The sequence below is a fragment of the Gastrolobium bilobum genome, unplaced genomic scaffold (assembly GCF_033153095.1).
Source record: "Gastrolobium bilobum isolate Gb01-03AN ecotype WA unplaced genomic scaffold, APGP_CSIRO_Gbil_v1 utg37121, whole genome shotgun sequence".
Classification (NCBI taxonomy): domain Eukaryota; kingdom Viridiplantae; phylum Streptophyta; class Magnoliopsida; order Fabales; family Fabaceae; genus Gastrolobium; species Gastrolobium bilobum.
This window is the reverse complement of record NW_026899451.1, coordinates 59523-80765: the sequence shown is the minus strand read 5'-3', so window position 1 is coordinate 80765 and position 21243 is coordinate 59523. Positions and strand designations below refer to the sequence as shown.

Here is a 21243-nt window from a genome sequence, read left to right as displayed (position 1 = left end):
TATTTTTTTAGTGGTGATCTTGTTCTCTTTTGTCAGTAAAGCAATTTGTATTGTGGGAGCCAGAGTTTGATTATTATTATTTTTTCTTCTTCTTATTCTCCAACAGTATAATCATTACTTTGGCTTAATGAAGTTTTTTTTTTTTACTTTGACCGTGTTTTTTTTATTTAACAAATCTATTTTTTTAAACAAAAAACTATATTAAGGTTTGAACTAAATTTTTTATATAAATTAGCCCAGCCTCTCATCTATTTCCTAATGACCTACCGTGTTTGTTTTTTTTTTTCCATTACATTTTTTCACATTAATTTCTTTACATGCGTCTCTCTTCTCATTTTAAGATAGTTCTCTCCAACAATAATTTATATTCTCTAAAGTGACTTTTGTCAGGAGCTCGCGTTAATCCCAAAGAATTTTAATACACAAATTAGAAAGCATTGGCTACTGTGTATTAGTACTTTGACATCCATAATTCACGAAGACATATACTTTTCACCTGTTATGTTACTTTTACATGTAGTTACCCATTAAGAAACACTCAAATAATTATGGAAATGATAAGCACGTTTTGAGCATAAACTTTCACAACTAACCCAAAATTAAAGTTGGTGGGATCACAAATAGCACAAAGTTGTTTACCGGGTATGTAATGAACTCACATGGAAAATATAAATGAGAAAATAGAACGCAACTCAAAGATCGGAATAAGAAAACGCAATCCACCCCCTTTTTATTTATTCTTATATTCCCATAGTCTGAAGTAAAACTAAGTTACAACAAAATCAAAAAGGATCATTTAAGAAAAATTGGCTAAAATCACATAAAAACCATTTGTTAATTTTGTCTAGGAGCAACAGACAGAATTGAACCGAAAATTCGATGCATCACAACATCTTATGCTAGTTCCTTGAACTTTTCTTACTTTTGCTAATCTTTAGCAGGGCATCAAGTAATGTTGGTATGCAAATACCACGAGACATATCCATTTCTTGTACTTCAGGGGCATCAGAACATGTACCTTTTTCTATTGTTTTCTTCTCCCTTTCTTCAAATCTTAACGAGTTTGGGAAGTACAAGCGTCCCCTTCCACCTGGTCTAATTCCAATAAGACGACCAAGGGATACGCGGTGTTCTTCAAAGAAAGATGCCGTGGACTGGTTGTTCCAACGGAAGAAAGCAGTTAACAAAAGAGCAATTATTTCACATGGCCTCTGATTGTCTATAATCTATGAGATACATTTACATTGGAAAAATGATAATTTCCAAAATTTGAATTCTACGTTAACTCGATGCTCAAAAGTTTAAACCACTATTATCCCAAGTTTTGTTGATGGTGAAACACTGAAAAAAATGTCAGTCCCATGTGGTTTGCACATAATTTGTTTCCATAATAAATTCTGTTAAGGCCTAGCCTAGATATTAAGTTGTATGCACACTTCGACCAGAATTACATTTACCTTGGACATCAATTTCAAACCTCTGATGTTATTAGATAGCATTCTCTTCTTTCCAAAGTAGTTTTCATTTAATGTAATGAGCAAAAACTGAAGAAGGCAGAAAAAATAGGACCTGGGGAAGTGAGATTACCTCAGTATCAAGGTTGGAAGAAGAAAATGAGGAAAAACTGATGGATGGCATGTGCAGTGAGTATGACTCTACTGGAGCAGCTGGTAGTGATTCTGCAACTCTAAGTCTCATATTCAAATAGCCAAGGCCGAATGGCCACCCAATAGGCATCTCATCATTCTGAGAATAGATGGCAATAAAAAATAGCAACATTACATTTTCCTATCCTTTTTAAAATAAGTCCTAGCTTGAGTAACAGAATGTTCTGATAACCATACGAAAATATGAATGTTAACACTTAACTGATCCAAGCAAAGCTAAGAAAAAGCTGTACTGAATTGGAGAAATATGGATGATGTTCATTTAGATTAGATGCTATGCTAGAACATCAGAAAGGTAGCAAGATAAGGTACCATTGCTGCCACAGTTCAGTGTGTGAAAGCTTCAGTAAAATCTGTCTCATATTCTAACATTATTGGAATTCTATTCTACCCATCTGTTTAATTCCTTGCCACATGAATATTTCCGATATGACAATGCAACTCTTCCCTTCCATAGATGTAAAGAAAAAAAAAAAATTGATCATAAAAAAATATTTCAAATAACCCATAAGCATATCTGTGAAAAGGACTATCTACAGGAGTGAGGTTGGCAAGATTTTGTGTCATTCGATTTATTCTAAAACTCAGACAATTTGTTCTGACCACATTTTGGTCTCTATATCAGTAAATTCTGTCACCGGTCATCTATGAATCTTCAAGTTGTATTTGCAAAGTTAATTATTGGTACAACTAGATTCTATTTCTTGTCTGCTAGTTGTACAAACTCTTCTACCAGCATTATGACTAACTACAAAAACAAAATGTACTGGAATTAAAGGAAATAGGACTGAGGGAAACCAATGGTGATTACACTGTCGGTATAATTTTCTTTTAACTAGTGTCCAGCAGAGTTTTAAAAGTACATGCTTATGATTCAGTGGTTTGTATGGGTTCATTTCTCCAGATATTTATCAGATCTATTTCTCACCCTTATTGTACTCCTTAAACTTTTTCTTTAAATATATATATATATATTGTTCCTATCGATTTGGCGTTGGCCCACATCATGTGCCTCTGTTAGATTTCCTCCACTTACTATTTATTACATATCATTATATCAAATGTAAAGAACAGTTGGTAAAAATGAGAGATGGATGGTTTTACGGATAATTGTTCCAGTCAAACTGTGCGCCTACACCTTCTAATTTGACATGTTATGCTCAAAATGTAAGAATTGGATGTGCCGCTTTCCTGGCTTTAACTCTTTAAGTTTCCAAAATTATAAAATAATAATCTTCCTGACAGGGGACCAGCATTTGCTACCGTACCACCTAGTAGATGTCATGTTGTTCACATTATTAGGACTGATATTTCAGTTCAAACCACATTCTTACAATTAAGTTCAGACAACAAACTTTGATGGGTTTTTAATGATATGTTAATTCATGCGCCCGACGAATTGCACAACTACTTACGTTATGGTCCTAACTAGAGACTCTAATGGGGTCTTTTCTTCATGTCAGTTCATCTGCAAAGTACAAATTTTATGGTACACTCATTGATAGAGGGTGGTTTTTTTTATTTCTTTCTCTAAGCTAGTCCATCTTGAAAATGCAAATTTTACTTATATACATAACTGCATCATGGTAAAGATTACTTTCTGCTAACAATTTCCAAGTATGTTAATTCCCAGAAAATTACAAGAAGAACACATAAGAGCAGGGATTCAATAACCATTCCATTAAGTGTGAAGAGCAAGATAAATCATAAGCAAACAAGAAAGCACCACATGAAGATGTCATCACAAACAGATTCTTCTCTGATTCAGGGAATCAACAGGTGAAAGAAGACTGCATACCACTCAGAATATAACCACACACATAAAGCGAAAACAGAATCACAGAGATTTAGTTTCAATTCCAATTTCAACACTTCACAGCCCAAACATATTGACATATATTCATCAAAAAGAAGTCTTCACCTTTTGCAGTCACACAACAGTGATATATCTGTTAAACCAGCTGAAAATGGAGTGGGAACGGGAAGAGAAATGCTGAATGGAGAAGAAAATGGAGAAAGAAGGCATATTTTGAATGTCCTTGTTCTTATTTGTGCAAAAGAATATCAATAAAGCACTGAATTATTACCTCTGAAACCATGGTGTCTCTGGCCTCCACCCAGAAATTGATGGCAAAATGATGATCACAGAGAAAAAAAGAAATTTGTATTGGAGAGAAAACAAGGGAGAACTTACGTGTCTTCGAACTTTTATATAAGTATTCTTCCTTAAATCTCAGTCATTTAACACTCTAGGTCCCACTTGACCTGCTGAACCTTACTTGGATGGAAAATCAATTTTGCAATCCAACATTTTTATACCGTTACAATTAATTTACAATGTACATATGCTTTGATTAATGGATGAAAAATCTGGTAACCTGCTTATAGATTTTTCTTTATGTATAAATAACCCAATTATTTTTTTGAAGTGAGTCGGGCCTTTAAATATTTTCATAAATTTTAACTCTTTGAATTTACGAGTTTAATTATGAGTTTTGTGCTTATAGTTAAAATTCTTTGTCTCTTCCAAAAAATACATTTGATGAGAATTGAACTCATATTCTTTTCTCACGTGTTTATAGACTTTTATAAGAAAAAAATGTGTATCATTTTAAAGGAGATAAAATTATGTTATTTTAAGTGAGAGAAAGAGATAGATAAAAGAAGTGAGAGTGGATAAAAAATATAAAAGTGTGGGTCCCACCTTTTTGTGAGAGTGAAATGTAAACACTTTTCCTTTTTATAAATCAATAATTGAGTCATTAGTAACCGTCGTAAAAATGGTATGAAAATTTTAGAGTAAATATACAAGCTAACCATATATATTTTCTCTTAAAAGACTTAAAGTTTAGGATTTTTTTTTTTTTTTTAATTTATGTCAATACTCCAGTACTTAGGTAAGAGTTAAGCTCTTCCAACACTTACTATTATTATATACAAAATTTGAAATTTTGAACCCAATACCTTACTTTATTATAGAATCGAACTTCTTACTATCTGAACCAACGCGTTGATCTTCAAGTCCACATTTTGATTTTAAGCGAAGTAATTAAAAGGAAACAATGCCCAAAATAAATACTAATAGAGAAGGGAAAAGTAACAAAAAGAGTTATACATAATTAGAAAATTGGCTTTATTGGTAATTTAGCGAGATGTTTTGAAATTCTAATAGGGGTGACACTTCAAAGTTCAAACGGTTATCCGCGAGAAAAAGGATTGCGATAATTAATAAGTGTTACAAGAGAAGTGCTTTTATTGTTTTAGGGGCTTTTAGCTTTTGAGTTTGGTGGAAAAGCAAATTAGAAATTAAAACGGTTGGGAACACGAACATCTATGATTACGATCTATGCCTTGATTGGTTTAATCGGCAGAAGTGATGGGTTTTATATGCAATTTCTATCAGACACTGACGGGTGAAGAAACACGTAAATCACCGGTAGCTGAACTTTGGTGGCTTCCTATAAAGAAATCAATTTTTATTTGTCCTCACTTTTAAGAAATTTGTATTTTTTTTTTCCATTTGCGTAATTAATCATTTTTCTTGCTTGAATATTGACATTGATCATTTATTAGGAATATTATTTATTTATTCATTTATTGTATTTGCTACACACTCTGATCATTATGTTCAGTTCTTGTAGTTAGAGGACATAAACAATATATCTCAAAGATGAAGATTAATTCATTTTGATAATTTCTCCAAATTAGAATTAGTTATTAGAATAATAGAAACTCAATTTTAACCATTTTAGTTATTTTTATTTGATAAAATTGGAAAGATCATTAGTATTTATAAATTTTTGGAATACTTCTTGTTTTTATTACTTTCTCTTATGAACAAGAGAATACCAAATCGAGTGATTATATATGTTAGAAATATATTGTAATTAGGGTTTCATTATTTTGTAATTAGTGTTTCCTTATTTTGTATTAGGTCAGATTACATTAGGTTTGAGCTTAGCCCATTAGTTTGTTTATATATTGTACAGCCTTCATCAGTCAATACACACAGAAATATTTCAAATGTTCCTCTCTTTTCTCTTGTTATTTAACATGGTATCAAGAGCCTAAGGAATTTTGAAAAAAAAATTTCCGGTGAACCCACTGTTCATCGTCGGTTGATTTTTTTTTTTCCGGAGCTGTCTCCTTGTCACTTTTCGGACGCTTATCTCTCCTCATACAGCTTCTGTCTCGTCCAGAACCACCGCCTGGTCACCTTTTCCGACGATCCACATACCGCTGTGATCGTCTCCGCCGCGCGGTTCCAACGCCATCGGTCTCGTCCAATTTCAAGGTCACACGCGCCCTCACGCGCGCGTGACAACTCGACCACTCTCCTTCTATCACCTCTTATGCTGATGAGATCGAGCATAGTTCGTCAGATGTATCTGTGGACTCACATTCAACTGCATCTCCTCCCACGGCTTCGGTCCCACCTTTGGATAGTGACCTTCCCATTGCTCTTCGTAAGGGTACTCGTGATACTCGCCCTCCGGCCAGGTATACAGTCAATATTAGTTATCATCGTCTTTCTCCATCATATTTTGCTTGCCTTTCCTCTTTGTCCTCTGTATCTGTTCCTAAGACCATAGGTGATGCACTTTCACATTCGGGATGGAGACAAGCTATGATTGATGAAATGAGTGCTCTTCATCATAATGGCACATGGGACCTAGTGCCTCTTCCTTCTGGAAAATCTGTGGTTAGTTGCAGATAGATTTATGCTGTTAAGGTTGGACCTGATGGTCAAGTGGATCGTCTTAAAGCTCGCTTGGTGGCGAAGGGTTTCTCTCAGGTCTTTGGCTTGGATTTTATTGATACTTTTTCTCCTATGGAAAAAATGTCTAATGTTCGCCTTTTTATTGCTGTGGCTGCTATTAGGCATTGGCCTCTCTACCAACTGGATATCAAGAATGCTTTTCTTCATGGTGATCTTGAGGAAGAAATTTATATGGAGCAACCTCTTGGATTTGTTGCTCAGGGGGAGTCAGGTCTTGTTTGTCGTCTTCGTAAGTCTCTCTATGGCCTCAAACAATCTGCAAGAGCTTGGATTGGTAAATTTAGCAGTGTTGTTCAACAATTTGGCATGACTCGGAGTGCAGCTGATCATTCTCTCTTTTATCGTCATTCTGCTTCTGGATCTATTTATTTGGTGGTATATGTGGATGATATTGTCCTCACAGGCAGTGATCAACATGGGATCACTCGATTGAAACAACACTTATGTCATCATTTTCAGACTAAGGATCTTGGGAAACTTCGATACTTATTAGGAATCGAGGTGGCCCAATCTAAAGCTGGTGTTGTGATATCTCAGAGGAAATATGCTCTGGATATTCTTGAAGAAACTGCTATGTTAAATTCAAAGTTTGTTGATACTCTTATGGATCCAAGTATCAAGCTTCTACCAAATCAGAGGAGCCCTTTTCAGATCCTGAGCAGTATAGAAGATTGGTTGGAAAATTGAACTACCTCACAGTCACTCGGCCTGATATTTCCTTTGCAGTTAGTGTTGTCAGTCAATTTCTCAATTCTCCATGTCAAGAACATTGGAATGCAGTCATTCGTATTCTTAAGTATATCAAGACATCTCCAGGGAAAGGCCTTGAATATGAAGATGAAGGTCATGATAAAATGGCTGGCTATTGTGATGCTGATTGGGCTGGTTGTCCAACTGATAGGAGATCTACTTATGGGTATTGTGTCTTTGTTGGAGGCAACTTGATTTCCTGGAAAAGTAAGAAACAAAGCGTAGTTGCCAGATCAAGTGCTGAAGCAGAATACCGCTCCATGGCGACTACTACTTGTGAGCTCATCTGGCTTAAACAACTTCTCAGAGAACTTAAGTTTGGAGACACTGGACATGCAACTCTCATTTGTGATAATCAAGCAGCTATACACATTTCATCAAATCCAGTGTTTCATGAAAGAACCAAGCATATATAAATAGATTGCCACTTTGTTCGAGAAAAGGTTCTTGTTGGTGAAATTAAAACTAGTTTTGTACCCTCTAATGAGCAATTAGCAGATGTGTTTACAAAATCTTTGAGGGGCCCTCGAATAGAGTTTATATGTAATAATCTTGGTGCATATGACCTATACGCTCCAGCTTGAGGGGGAGTATTAGAAATATATTGTAATTAGGGTTTCCTTATTTTGTAATTAGTGTTTCCTTATTTTGTATTAGGTCAGATTACATTAGGTTTGGGCTTAGCCCATTAGTCTGTTTATATATTGTACAGCCTTCATCAGTCAATACACACAGAAATATTTCAAATGTTTCTCTCTTTTCTCTTGTTATTTAACAATATATATATATATATATATATATATATATATATATATATATATATGTGTGTGTGTGTGTGTGCTGACTGAATCATGCACTTGTCTACAAAAAGTTTACCTATATTGAATGTGTCTCTTAATTGGTGGATGAATCATGGATTTATAATACCTAATTAATATTTTTTTTTTTGAAATATTCTAATTGGTTCTTTATTTTGTGACTAGTGTGATTCAGAACGAATCTCGAGATTAAAATTTTAAATTTCTCTTAAAAATAATACTACGGTAGCGTACATAATTAATTATTATTCTTATAGTCAACAAATAATAATATATTATGATGAAAGGGAGCCATAGAAATGAACTTAAATTCGTTGTCAGCATCCGTATGACTTATTATGATCTTCCTTTTCCTGCTCTAATAAGATATTCTCTTACTGTTGTGAATAACTAATGAAATTTGTATAATGTTATAATTACAATATTTACATTAAGTTTATTTGATGTTTTTCATGTTATCCATAATAAGTCGAGTTTATTCTACTAAAAAAACAAAGTTATTAACTCTATTTAAATATATTCTTATTATTTGAATTATTAAATTTAAGTGAATTTTTACTGAAACAGATTTAAGTGAATTGATACTTGAGAATGAGGTGCAGTACTTCGTTGTTACTTGGTACATAGAAGAGATGGGAAGTAGTGTCGGTACTCGTACCCCGTACCATAAACGCAAAAATATAGGTGTCATGTCACAGTTGCCAACTCTACTCATATTTTTGGTCCCACTCAAGTGCTACGTCTCAATTTGAGCCAGACGTAATTCCTACACTTTTGTACCACTGAAATGTCTCCACGTGGACTTGAGATTATCTTCATTCCATGCGATCCAGCAGCATTTATGGGTTAAAGATGGTTGGTACGAGGCACTAATCTTAATTATAATGATAACGAAGGCTTATAACGACGTCGTGCCATTCCTTTTTCGGATCTTGATAAAATCACTAATAATTTCTTTATGGGTGAGATGATTGAGTGGAAGTAATGACAATGGATGACGAAAATTGGATGCGGTTGCTTAAGTTTCAATGCAGACATAATATTTACAGTAAAGTTCTCTTTTGGGTACTAATAAAAAATATGATTCTCCTGTTGATTTTTTATTAAAAAAATTAATTTTGAAGTCTTTAAAAAATTTAAAATAGACTTATTTATTTAAAATTATGATTTCTCACAAATTTTAAAAAAACTCATTTTAGAACTTCAAAAAATTAAAATGGATCTAGTTTAAATTTCATAAAGACTAATGGTCTAATTTTTTTTATAAAGAATTAAAGTGAAGATCGTATTTTTTATTAGAGATCCGAAAAAGACTTTATTCTAGTACTTATGAACTACATATCTCTTTGTTCATATCAGGATCAAATAATAATTGGGCGATTTTTTTTTTTTTTTTTTTTTTTTGGAGTTACCCAACCCTAATTATCTCTTTGAGACGAGTTGGCTCCCTCCGGTATCCCCACGAGCTTCGACTCTTTGAGCCGGCTATGGGACTAATCCAGAGTGCGGGGGAACAGTGATGGCTAAAGGTTCAGCCCCCTCCCCAAGAATGCATTCAGCGGGAATCGAACACATATCCAACCCCACTAACTCAGCGCCAAATTACCAACTGAGCTGCACCCATTGGGTTAATTGGGCGATTTTTATTTTTGTTATCTTAATTTCTTTATTTTATTTTTAATTGTTACAACAAGTAGATTGGAAAAAACCATTTTAATTTCAGACCAAAATTGTTGATAATATGGCAAACTTAGCAATAATTGGTAAACAAACTTAAATCTTATGTGACACAAAATCTTTGATATATTTTTTGTAATCGGTTGACACACCATTAATTATGGGCTTATCAATTATGATTTTGTAGCCATATTATGATTTTTAACACAACTTATATGGCTACAACTTATCAATTTGATAGTCAGATCCTTAACTCGCTTAGAGACTCATCAACTTATCATAAGGCTACAAATAATATAGATTATTATCCATAGATAATAGCAATGCAAAAAGATGTGGAAACCTTATATAGAAACATGACATATGAACTTGTTGAATTTCTAGAAAGACACAAAGTCATTGGTAATAAATAGATCTATAAGATCAAATAAGATGATAACGATCAAATGAAAAGATATCTTTGCAAGATTGGTGGTAAAAAAGTATGCTCAACGAAGGTATTGATTCTAATGAGATTTTCACTCTAATCTTTTTTTTTTTTTAAAGAAATATATATATTACTTTTGCAATTCAACCCGGGTGTGGTGAAGGTCAAAGATCTTCCTAAGCGTACTTCTCCAAGAGTCAAACTTTTAACCTTGGGGGTCGAACTTTTAACCTTGGGGTTCAACCACTTTTAATCACTATGATTGACACCTGTTGGGTTATTCACTTTGATCATTAGACTTACTTCTTGAGAAATTAGGTGTAAAAACTAATTTTGTTTTCATGGAAAACCCAGAGAAGAGATATAAATGCTCCAACCAAAAGACTTTGAAGAACAAGGAAAAAAATTCTTAGTTTTCAAGTTAAGCAAATCTTTGTATGGTCTAAAGTTGGTGTTGAGATATCGATACAATAGATTTTTTCGTTCAGAGTTTTCATTACATGCAATAGACAAACATCGAACCATTGTACATATAACAAAAGATTTCATGATCATAGTTTCATCATCCTACTATTATACATGGATGACATATTGATGGTAGACCCCAAGAAAGATCAAAGGTAAGAGTTAAAGGCACAAATAATTACATAATTTGATGTGGCCTGAAACTAATAAAAAAGATTTTAGGGATACAATTTTACCAAGATAAAAAAGATAGAATAATTAGCATTCTTAAAATAACTATTTGAAGAAAATCTAGTGACTTTCCCAATCTTGCAAAGATATCTTTTCATTTGATCGTTATCATCTTATTTGATTTTATAGATCTATTTATTACCAATGACTTTGTGTCTTTCTAGAAATTCAACAAGTTCATATGTCATGTTTCTATATAAGGTTTCCACATCTTTTGCATTGCTATTATCTATGGATAATAATCTATATTATTTGTAGCCTTATGATAAGTTGATGAGTCTCTAAGCGAGTTATAGATCTGACTATCAAATTGATAAGTTGTAGCCATATAAGTTGAGTTAAAAATCATAATATGGCTACAAAATAACTCGCTTTGAGGTTCTAAAAAAGATAAAGAAATTTCTAAGGGAACTTGAAATGAAATTTCTAAGGGATTAAGATTCTAACAGAGTTAATAAGGTTAAAGTCACTAAGAAATTAAGGTTTAACTAATCATATAAAAGATGATGAATTATTTGATCAATTGAATAGGCAAACGTAAATGTAATCCAAGCTGCAAGGTGGGAATCATAAAGGTGTTGGCGTCTCTTTACCGCAATATTTTCTCACATTTTTTCTCAACCTTTATTCTGTATTCTTGAATTCTAAAAGAACCTTGAATCATTTACATTTTCTTGAATTGTTTTCATTATTTCACAAACCACAATTACCTTTAAACCATTTTTATCAATCCAACAAGAGAGGAATAGTTATAATAAATTCGGTGCCTCAATCCTCGTGGAGATGATACTCTACTCATCATTTTATTACTTGGAACGATCGGTACACTTGCCGATTGCGCAACATCCCCACACTTTAAAAATCTCTCTAATAACTAGAGTATCTATAGTATGGAAGTATGGTCCTTTGGCCATCTATAAATGGGAGAAATATGCACAATAAATCACTCGAGCAAGTGAGAAAAAAATCATCTTCCATAATAGAGAATACTCCAAGAGAGAGATAAACTAGTTGTAATTCATCCTATTAATGGGTGAGGTGTTGAGTAACTTGCATTGGAGAATAAAGTACCATTTGTAATCCTACTTTTTGTAATGGGCATTTTCTTGGAACCTTAGTCCTCTGGATTTTAATCCTTCTATTGAGGGAGTTTTCCATGTTAAAAATTTGGTAGTGTGCTCTATCTCTATTTTCTAATTTACTTTGTTTACACTTTGCTTTCGCTTCTCTAACTCACTCTTGTTTCCCACCAAGATGGTTGATCGATTCATGGCAGATCATGGTAAAAAGCATTGCAATGCTATTTAGAAGATCATAAGATACATCAAAGGAATATTAGGTGCTAGATTATGTTGATTGAATATTTACATGTGATCTTGATAAAATAAAATTCACTATACATAATGTGTTGATACTTACAAGAGTAGCAACAAGTTGTTTATCAAATTTATAAATTATTACTTATAAGTCTATGAAATACAGAAGTTGAAAACATTGCAACTAATCAACTACGCAAGGAAGTGATTTGGATTCAAAACTTAAAAAAAGAACTCGATCATAAATAACAAAAAATTTGTGTATTATAATTGTTAAAGTTATTTTCAAGAAATTCATCTTTTTCATTCAGTAACAAATTAAGCGCATAAGATTTTCATATTGCTTTATTAGAGAAGTAGTTAAATAAGGTAGTGAGGATATATAAAAAAATTCATATCAAATATAACCTAGCAAATATTTTGACAAAGTAATGAATGTTGTTAAGTTTTTATATTGTAGATCCTTCTATGACTTATAGGGATTGTAAGTAGCATGAGATTGAAAAATAAATAAATTTAAAAGCTCACCAAAAGTTATGTTAAGTGGGAGATTATTAAAATAATAACAAGTTAAATTGGGTGAATCAGGGTAAATCATTGTGTCTATTTTCTCTCTCTCTCTCTTTTCGTTTACGATTTATGTGATTGTCGATTTCCAATATTTGGTATCAGAGCTTTGGTTCTGTGACCGGGGTTCCTGTGTTAGATTGCGATTTCGCGATTTGGGATTTTTCCTTAGCATAGAGAAAACTATGAAATTGATCTGGAGAGGATATCGACTGACCAATCACGGGTCGAGGTTGAAAAGTTTGGAGGAAAAGGGTTCGAGTTATGGAAGCTGAAGATGGAGGCTTTGCTCGTTGACAGGGACGTGTGGTACGTGATCGAAGATGAGAAGCCATCGGTACCAACAAAAACTATCGGTGATGGAATGTCAGGTGAAGGCGAGTCGAAGGAGTTGAAGGTGTGGACTAGAGACGATCGAAAGGCGTCAATCCTGATCTGGTTATGCCTGGTAGATAATGTTCTGGTGAACGTAACGTCTGAGAAGACCGCAAAGGATCTCTGGACGAAGCTGGGAGGTCTCTATTAGAGCAAGTCACTCGTGAACAAGTTGTTCTTGCGAAGGAGGCTGTATAATCTGCGGATGAGTGAAGGTGATTCTTTCTATGCTCATTTAAATTAATTTAATACTATTTGTGCGCAACTTTCTTCTAAATTGTCTAACTCTTGAGAGCACATCATTGTGTCAATTGGTACTGGTGTTAATAAACAGTCGTTCGAGATGGTTATTGCTGCCTTATTATCTGAGAAGATGAGAATGGTAGGTTCTAAAGGTACCAACAATGAGGTTCTGGTTGTCAGAGGGAGGAGTGGTGACAAATCAAAGTCTGGTAACAGAGGTAGATCGAGGGGATGATCAAAGTCCCGTGACAAATCTGAAATAAGGTGTTGGAGGTGCAAACAGGTTGGACATTTGAGAAGAAATTGCAGAAGCAAAAGCGTAGGTGCTGAGAAGCGGGATGATTCACAACCTTCTGCTTTGGGTACAAAGAAGGATGATGATGATAGTACAGGGGACCTATACATGGCGTTTTACATTCATAATGACTGTAATGACTGGATTATTGACACTGGAGCATCATTTCAAATGACACCTCATAGGGAGTGGTTCTGCACCTATGAATCATATTCTGGTGGTACAGTTAGAATGAGAGATGACACGACTCATGCTATTGTGGGGCATGGGAAGATAAAGCTGAAGATGAGTGACGGGACAGTCAAGAATCTGTCGGGCGTTATGCATATTCTGGGGCTTACAAGAAATCTGATCTCCATTGGTAATATGGCAGATGTTGATATTAATTTCAGCAGTGACAAGTATTCTTGCAAACTGACTTGAGGAGCTTTGGTTATTGCAGGAGGAGAGCGTCATGGTAAATTATGAAAATTGTTGAGTAGTGCAGTATTCAGTGGTGAAAGCTATGTTTCAAAACAGGCGGAAGAGGACACTGCTATGTTATGGGCATAGGAGGCTGGGGCATATTGGAGGAAAATGTCTGGATACTCTGATATCAAAGAAGCTGGTGGATAAAATTCTGAGTTGCTCCATGGGGTTTGGATTTTACGAGCATTGCCTGCAAGGGAAGCAAAATCGGGTATCTTTTGATTCCATAGGAGGAAGAGCTGAGGGGATTCTAGACCTGATACACAGCGATGTGTTTGGCCCCACACCTGTAGCATCACAAGGAAAATCAAGGTATTATGTTTCTTTTACTGATGATTTTTCAAGATATGTGTGGTTATATTTCTTGCGCATCAAGGATGAAGTGTTCGATAAGTTTCGGGAGTTCAAGACTTTGGTGGAAAATTAGTTTGATCGAAAAATCAAGGTGTTGAGAACTGAAAATAGAGGAGAGTTCTGTTCAACAAAATTTGACCAGTTTTGTGCGAGGGTAGAAAACTACGCCCTACTCACCTCAATAGAATGGGGTGGCAGAGAGGTTGAATCAATCTCTCATGGAGAAAGCATGGAGTATGTTGAGTGGTGCAGACTTGGCAGCTGAGTTTTGGGCGGAGGAAGTGGGTACTTTTTGTTATCTGAAGAACAGATCTCCTACATCAGCCTTGAAGGAGAAGACTCCGTATGAAACACTGTTTGAAAAAAGACCAGAGGTATCTCATGTCAGAGTGTTTGGCTGTGAAGCATATATGCACGTACCTAAGGAGAAAAGAACCAAGCTTGACAGTAAATCTGAGAAGTGTATCTTTATTGGGTACAAGGATGAAGTCAAAGGTTATAAGTTATGGAATTCAGATACTATAAGTGTAGCTTACAGCAGAGAAGTCATATTCAAGGAATCTAAGTTGAATCAAATTTTCCTGAAGCTCTTGAAAAGCCACAGACAGTGGAGTTGGATGTGGGTTTGAAAGAGAATACAATAAACTCACAAGTTGAATTGGAAAACTTGAATTCTGAAGCTGCTGAAAATAATGAAGGAGAGGATGAATTTTCTAAAATCAAGGCTGAGGTTGAAGCACCAGTGCTAAGGAGATCCACGAAGGAAAGAAGACCATTTGAGAGGTATACACCTGAAAATTATATCATGTGTGCTAGTGATGATGTTTGTGCATTTAGTATTACAGGTGATGATCTAAGCACTGTAAAACAAGCTAGCAACTCGAAGGATGCCAAATAGTGGGAAGAAGCTAAGAAAAAAGAGATGTAGTCTCTGATGAAAATCAAACTTGGAGTTTGGTGAATCTACCTGCAGACTGAAAAACAACTGGTTGCAAGTGGGTGTTCAAGAAGAAGGTTGGTGTCAATGGGGAGATTGAGCGCTACAAGGCTCGATTGGTTGCAAAGGGATATTCACAGACAGAAGCGGTTGATTATGGTGAGGTGTTTTCACCTGTTGCAAATTTAAATTTCATAAGGCTGGTTTTGTCTGTAGCAGCTGCATATGACCTAGAGGTGAAGCAGCTAGATGTGAAGACGACTTTCCTTCATGGTGATTTGGAGGAGGTTATATTCATGAAGCAATCAGAGGGGTTCATAGTAAAAGGCAAAAAGGAGATAGTCTACAAGCTGAATAAATCTCTGTATGGCCTGAAGCAGTCCCCCAGGATATGGTACATGAAGTTCGACACTTATGTGGTGAAGTTTGGCTTTGACCGTTGTGATGTTGATCATTGTGATTATGTGAAAAGGTTAGAAGGTGATTTGTTATTCTAACTTTGTATGCTGACGGCATGTTATTCGTTGGAAATAGTTTGAAGATGATCAACATTGTGAAAGGACTGCTAGAAAAGTAGTTTGAAATGAAAGATCTAGGCACTGCAGATGTGATCTTGGGTATGCAGATTAAGAGGGAGCGTGACAAAGGAAGATTATGGTTGAGTCAGTGGAAGTATATAGAGGATGTTCTAAAGAAATTCAAGATGACTGACTGCAAACCTGTGTTGACTACCATGTCTACTGGTTCTAAGTTATCGGCTGACTAGTGTCCTAAGACTGAAGAAGAAAAGGAGGAGATGATGTCAGTTCCTTATGCTAGTGCAGTTGGGAGTCTGATGTATGCTATGATTTATACTCGATCTGATATTGCTCAAGCAGTGGGAGTATTGAGCAGGTATATGTCCAAGCCAGGAAAGGAGCATTGGACGGCAGTGAAGCGTGTGTTCCGTTATCTTCGTGGTACGTCTGACCTTGGGTTATGCTATGAAGGCGTGAAAGACTCAAGGGGACAAACTGATTGGGGAGGTGACATTGATAGTAGAAGGTCTACAAGTGGATATGTTGTTTCCTCATTCGACGGAGCTATCAGTTGGATGAGTAAGAGGAAGAACACTATTGCTTTATCTACTACAGAGATTGAGTACATGGCCTTGACACATGATGTTAAGGAAACTATTTGGTTGCGGAGGTTGTGAAAAGAGCTTGGCTTTGCACAAGGAGAGATGATCGTTGGGTGTAACAGTCAAAGCGCCATATTCTTGGCTAAGAACCCAAATTTCCATGCGAGGACCAAGCATATTGGCATACAGTACCACTTCATTAGAGAGAAGATTGAAGACAATGTTGTATTGCTGGAGAAAGTTGACACAAAGGTCAACAATGCTGATTTTCTGACCAAGGCAGTTACTTCAGAGAAGTTTGAATGGTGTACAATTGCATTGGGATTGAAGAAACATGCGAAATATTCACCAAGTGGGAGAATGTTGGGTATGACTCATACTTCGCATGTTGATGAGGCCTTTTGTTGTCGGGGTCACAAGAAAGGCAACTGGAGTTGTGGGCTTCTGTTTTATTGTAAATTTTCATTTTTCTTAGTAGTTTAGGCTTGGGCCCATGAATAACTGTTGTTAGGATTTTTTTAATTCTATTTATATTTTTCTTGTAAACCAAGTGACTTGTAACGAGTGGCGGTGATGTGAATATAGTACAAACAAGCTAGACGTAGCCTAAACTGGGTAAATCAGGGTAAATCATTGTGTCTGTTCTCTCTCTTTCTCTTTTCGTTTGCGATTTGTGTGATTGTCGATTTTTAACACATAAGAGCATATAATGCGAGTATAGTTCAATATAATTATGAACACATATTAAATCATTAAAGAATCAACTAAGTGTAAAATATTTTCAATGTGAATAAACAATCCATATTATAATCAAAATTAACATAGCTTCTAATTAAAATCATATGTCAATTCTTAACTATTTTTTTAAGAATAAAATAATATATTCTAATTTTTTTAATTTTAGATATTAGGGGTTTTTTTTTTTCACCACAAAAAATATCATTGCATTTAGACAAGGTACCGGATCAACTCAATTATAGTCTGTTCTAATTTTGGTTATATGGGTCACCCGGTGTCAAGTGCTAGAGCAGTAATGGGCTTGATGAATAATGATAGCATTGCACAAAGCTGGGCCTTCTCCTAAATTATAACCATAGCAGAACAAGAAAATTAATAATTGGATTATTTATGATTTCATAAATTTAATAATTTTTGATTTAGAATAAATTATGGTGTTAAATATTTATTTGATTTGGTAAATTTAATATTATTTTTAATACATAATTTAATACAAACTTTTAAAATAATAATTGGATTATTTATTATTTTAATTATTATATAGTAATTATTATTTTTAATGTCAGTTAATATTTATATAAATTAAGAAGAAAAAAAAATTTAGAACTGACAACTACGTGGCACGATCCTTTCAAATGTGCTCATCTGCCATACAAGAGAATTAGATCGGTATTTACTTTAAAAATAAATTGTATAAATGCATAAATATTGTTTGAAATTTGCACTACAAAAGACGTTTAGCCCATACAAGTTACAACACTATTTCATTGACTTTTTATTTGTTCCTTTATACGCTGCTTTAAATTTAGTGGTATCTCTTAAAGCCTTAGAAATTGTGTTTGCTGACAATAATCACTCTTTCGGTGTTATTGGAATGTTTTTCAAGAAATGAATTTATATACCAAGAGTCTAATTAATTAAAAGAATTACATTGAATATCAAAATTAATCAATCATAATAATTTAAATACCAATCACATACTAATTAGACTTAATTACCTCATTAATCATTATTCAAATCAATTAAGATAAATACAATATCCAAAATAGCAATTAATATTAAGCTAGATTGAAATTCAAATTTATGGCCATTAATACCAGGATCCGTCTAACTGTCAAAACAATTACTTTAAATATCGAAGTTAATCAATTTCTATCAATCAATTCAAATACCCATCACATTCTAATTAGGTTTATTTACCTAGTTATCATATTCAATCATGATAAATAAAATATAATTGTATCTACATATTCAGCTGATTAATTTATTAAATTAAATAATCACACAAATTTATTAGTATTGCCGTTAATAAAATATTTGCACAAACACCAAAACGCTCAAAATTTTCACCATCTCATATGTCACTTTTCGACTAGGGTTTCATGCTCATAAATTTTCCGATTTTAGGGTGTATCTAATTTGTTTTAAGAAAAAAATAAATCTTTTAAACAAAGTTATATCTTATGGGGTGTACTGGATTGAGATTTCAGATAATTTTAATGGATTATTTTTGAACAAAAAAATTCATTGGTATTCAATTAGAATTTAAAAAAATTGAAAAAAAGTCACGTGATATTCGATTAGGATTTTAAAAGATTATTTTAGAATCCGTCCAAATCTGTTGGTATTCAATTAGGATTTTAAACAAAGAAAAAACAATATTGTGGTATTCAAAAATCTCGCGATTTTATGAATTTTCTATTGGTGTGAATTTCGTGAGACTTTTTAGTAAAAAATATAAATAGAATGCCTCTCTCACAATCTTACCCTAACTTTGAGATTTCTCTATTGCAGTGTCTTCTTCTTTCTTTGGCGGGTCGACCCGCTCAAAATTGGGTTTCGCCATGGGAGTTTCGTCAAAACTCAAAAAAGTGGATTTTTGAGAATTTTTATCATAAAACAACACAGAAATAACAACCCAACAAGATTTTAATCTAATCAATCTCAAAAATAGCAAATTTTGGAGCAATTTTTAAGAGATTTTGAAAGTTTAAAAATAATTTTTTAAGCTATGGATCGCGATTTTTCTTGGCACAAAAATGTGTGATTTTTGTATTAAAAACAACATAAAACAGTGAAAAAACAACAGGGGAACTAAAACCCTCAAATCAATTTTCGTTCTACATCAATGAAACAATATCAATTTAAAGAAAGATTAAAATTTTCATAATATGAATATTATATTTCGTAACAATACATTCATGAACGAAATCCCTTCACTATAAGAATCGATTTCAAACAATTTTTGTATCAATAGATAACTAAAAACTCGTTTTTCAAAACCCTAAAGCAATTTAAAGTTTCAATGTATCGATTGAAAATAATTTAAATTTTTTTCTAAACTTTCATGTAATAAAACACATAAATTCAGATTTAAAATTTTCTTAAAATACTCAATGAAAATATGCATATGATATATGGTTAGAAAACTCTCATCACGTAGAACAAAAACCCCAAGGTTTCCAAGATCAATTGCAAAAAATTCCAAACGAAATTTTATCATGAACTTTAGTATCTATAAGCAAATTTAGAATTATTTTAATAAAAAAAAATTGGGTCTTATAATCATATATGAATAGCTCTGATTCCAAATGAAGAAGATAATTTTCAACCCATTAATCAAACCCAAGAGCATGAACGAGAAAATGCTAATGCGTGGAGGACTATTATAGCTTTAGATATGTGGAGAGCTATTGCTTAGTAATTTTGAATGTTTGTTGAAAATTATATTATATTTTACTGATTGAGAAAATTATATTATGTTTTACATTTTTTTATTAATATCATTGCATTACTTTGTTATTTTTTTATTGACTCTTGTAATTTTGAATGTTTATTAAAAATTCATATGGTTTTTTAAAATCTTATAAATCCCTATTGTCCTTTCAAATCTTATAAATTCTATTAAAATCCTTTAAAATTCAATCTTATGAAATCTTTTAAAAACGTCTTTAAAGTCTCTCTAATTCTAAATAGTCTTTCAAAATCTATAAGATTTTTTATCTCAAAAAAAAGTCTTTTAAAATTTTAAACCAATTCACCCCTCTTAAAAGCTCAAGATAGTTAGATAAGGTTTTTAAAAATAATAAAAAATGTAAAAAGTAATTTTGATTATTTCTGTAAAGTTAAAAAAGTAATTTGCAAAACTAAGTGTGTGTATATATATATAAGGTAGTATTCTTTGACATCAGTTTCAAATTTAAAGTTTGACACCTCATCTGAGAGCCATTAGATCAAAAAAGATCAATGGTGTCACATGCTTACAAATCAGAGTCATTGATCTTTTTTGATCTAATGGCTCTCAGATGAGATGTCAAACTTCAAATTTGACACTGGTGTCAAATGATCCTACCTCTCTCTCTCTATATATATATATATATATATGTGGGTCAGGATCATTTTACACCAGTGTAAGTTACACTCTCAATCATGTCCGTTGATCTCACTTATATTTAAGGGCTCAAATTTTTTAGTAATGTGAGTCATTGGATACAAGTGGATCAATGGTCAAGATTGAGTGTAAGACTTCTAACTCTTGCACCGGTGTAAGAATATCCTGCCTCTATATATATATATATGTATATATATGGAGTTAACATTTATTCGACTGCTTGACGTTCAACAGGCAATTATTTACCATATATATAAGTGACAATATTAAATGTGGGAAATCAAAACCATACACTTGTCGTTGTTGAATGTCAAGCAGCGGGAGAAATTATTTACCATATATATATAGGGAAAAATGTTTCCACAGTTAAAGCAGAGAAGTTATCTGCATTTATTCCTAAAACGACGTCGTTTTGGTATTGAAATCTTAAAAAATTATAAATATAAAGACTATTATAACCCTAAAATAAATTAAAATTATAAAATAAAATTATAAAAACACCATGATTTCCGTCCCAAAACGACGTCGTATTGGCTTACTGCAAATAACTTATCTGCAGTAAGTGCAGAAAAAACGAACTCATATATATATAAATATATATTGGGTTCCTTGTTTCTGCTATTG

At 33.4% G+C, this 21243-nt stretch overlaps 1 protein-coding gene across 1 annotated transcript; it reads right to left on the bottom strand.

Annotated features, from left to right (window-relative positions):
• Nucleotides 1–814: 814 nt before the first annotated feature.
• LOC133290506 (uncharacterized) lies at nt 815–3826 on the bottom strand. Its single transcript, XM_061488597.1, has 3 exons — nt 3755–3826; nt 1588–1746; nt 815–1154 (listed from the first exon to the last, which is right to left on the bottom strand). Exons 1-3 carry the CDS (start codon nt 3764–3766, stop codon nt 900–902), a joined length of 426 nt encoding a protein of 141 aa, XP_061344581.1. The 5' UTR covers nt 3767–3826; the 3' UTR covers nt 815–899.
• Nucleotides 3827–21243: the final 17417 nt, after the last annotated feature.

What these genes read in the sequence shown, in the direction of transcription:
- LOC133290506 (XM_061488597.1), bottom strand. An exon ending in CTTCCAACCTTGATACTGAG is followed by an intron (nt 1,155 to 1,587) that starts GTAATCTCACTT and finishes TGGAACAACCAG; the next exon opens with TCCACGGCATCTTTCTTTGA.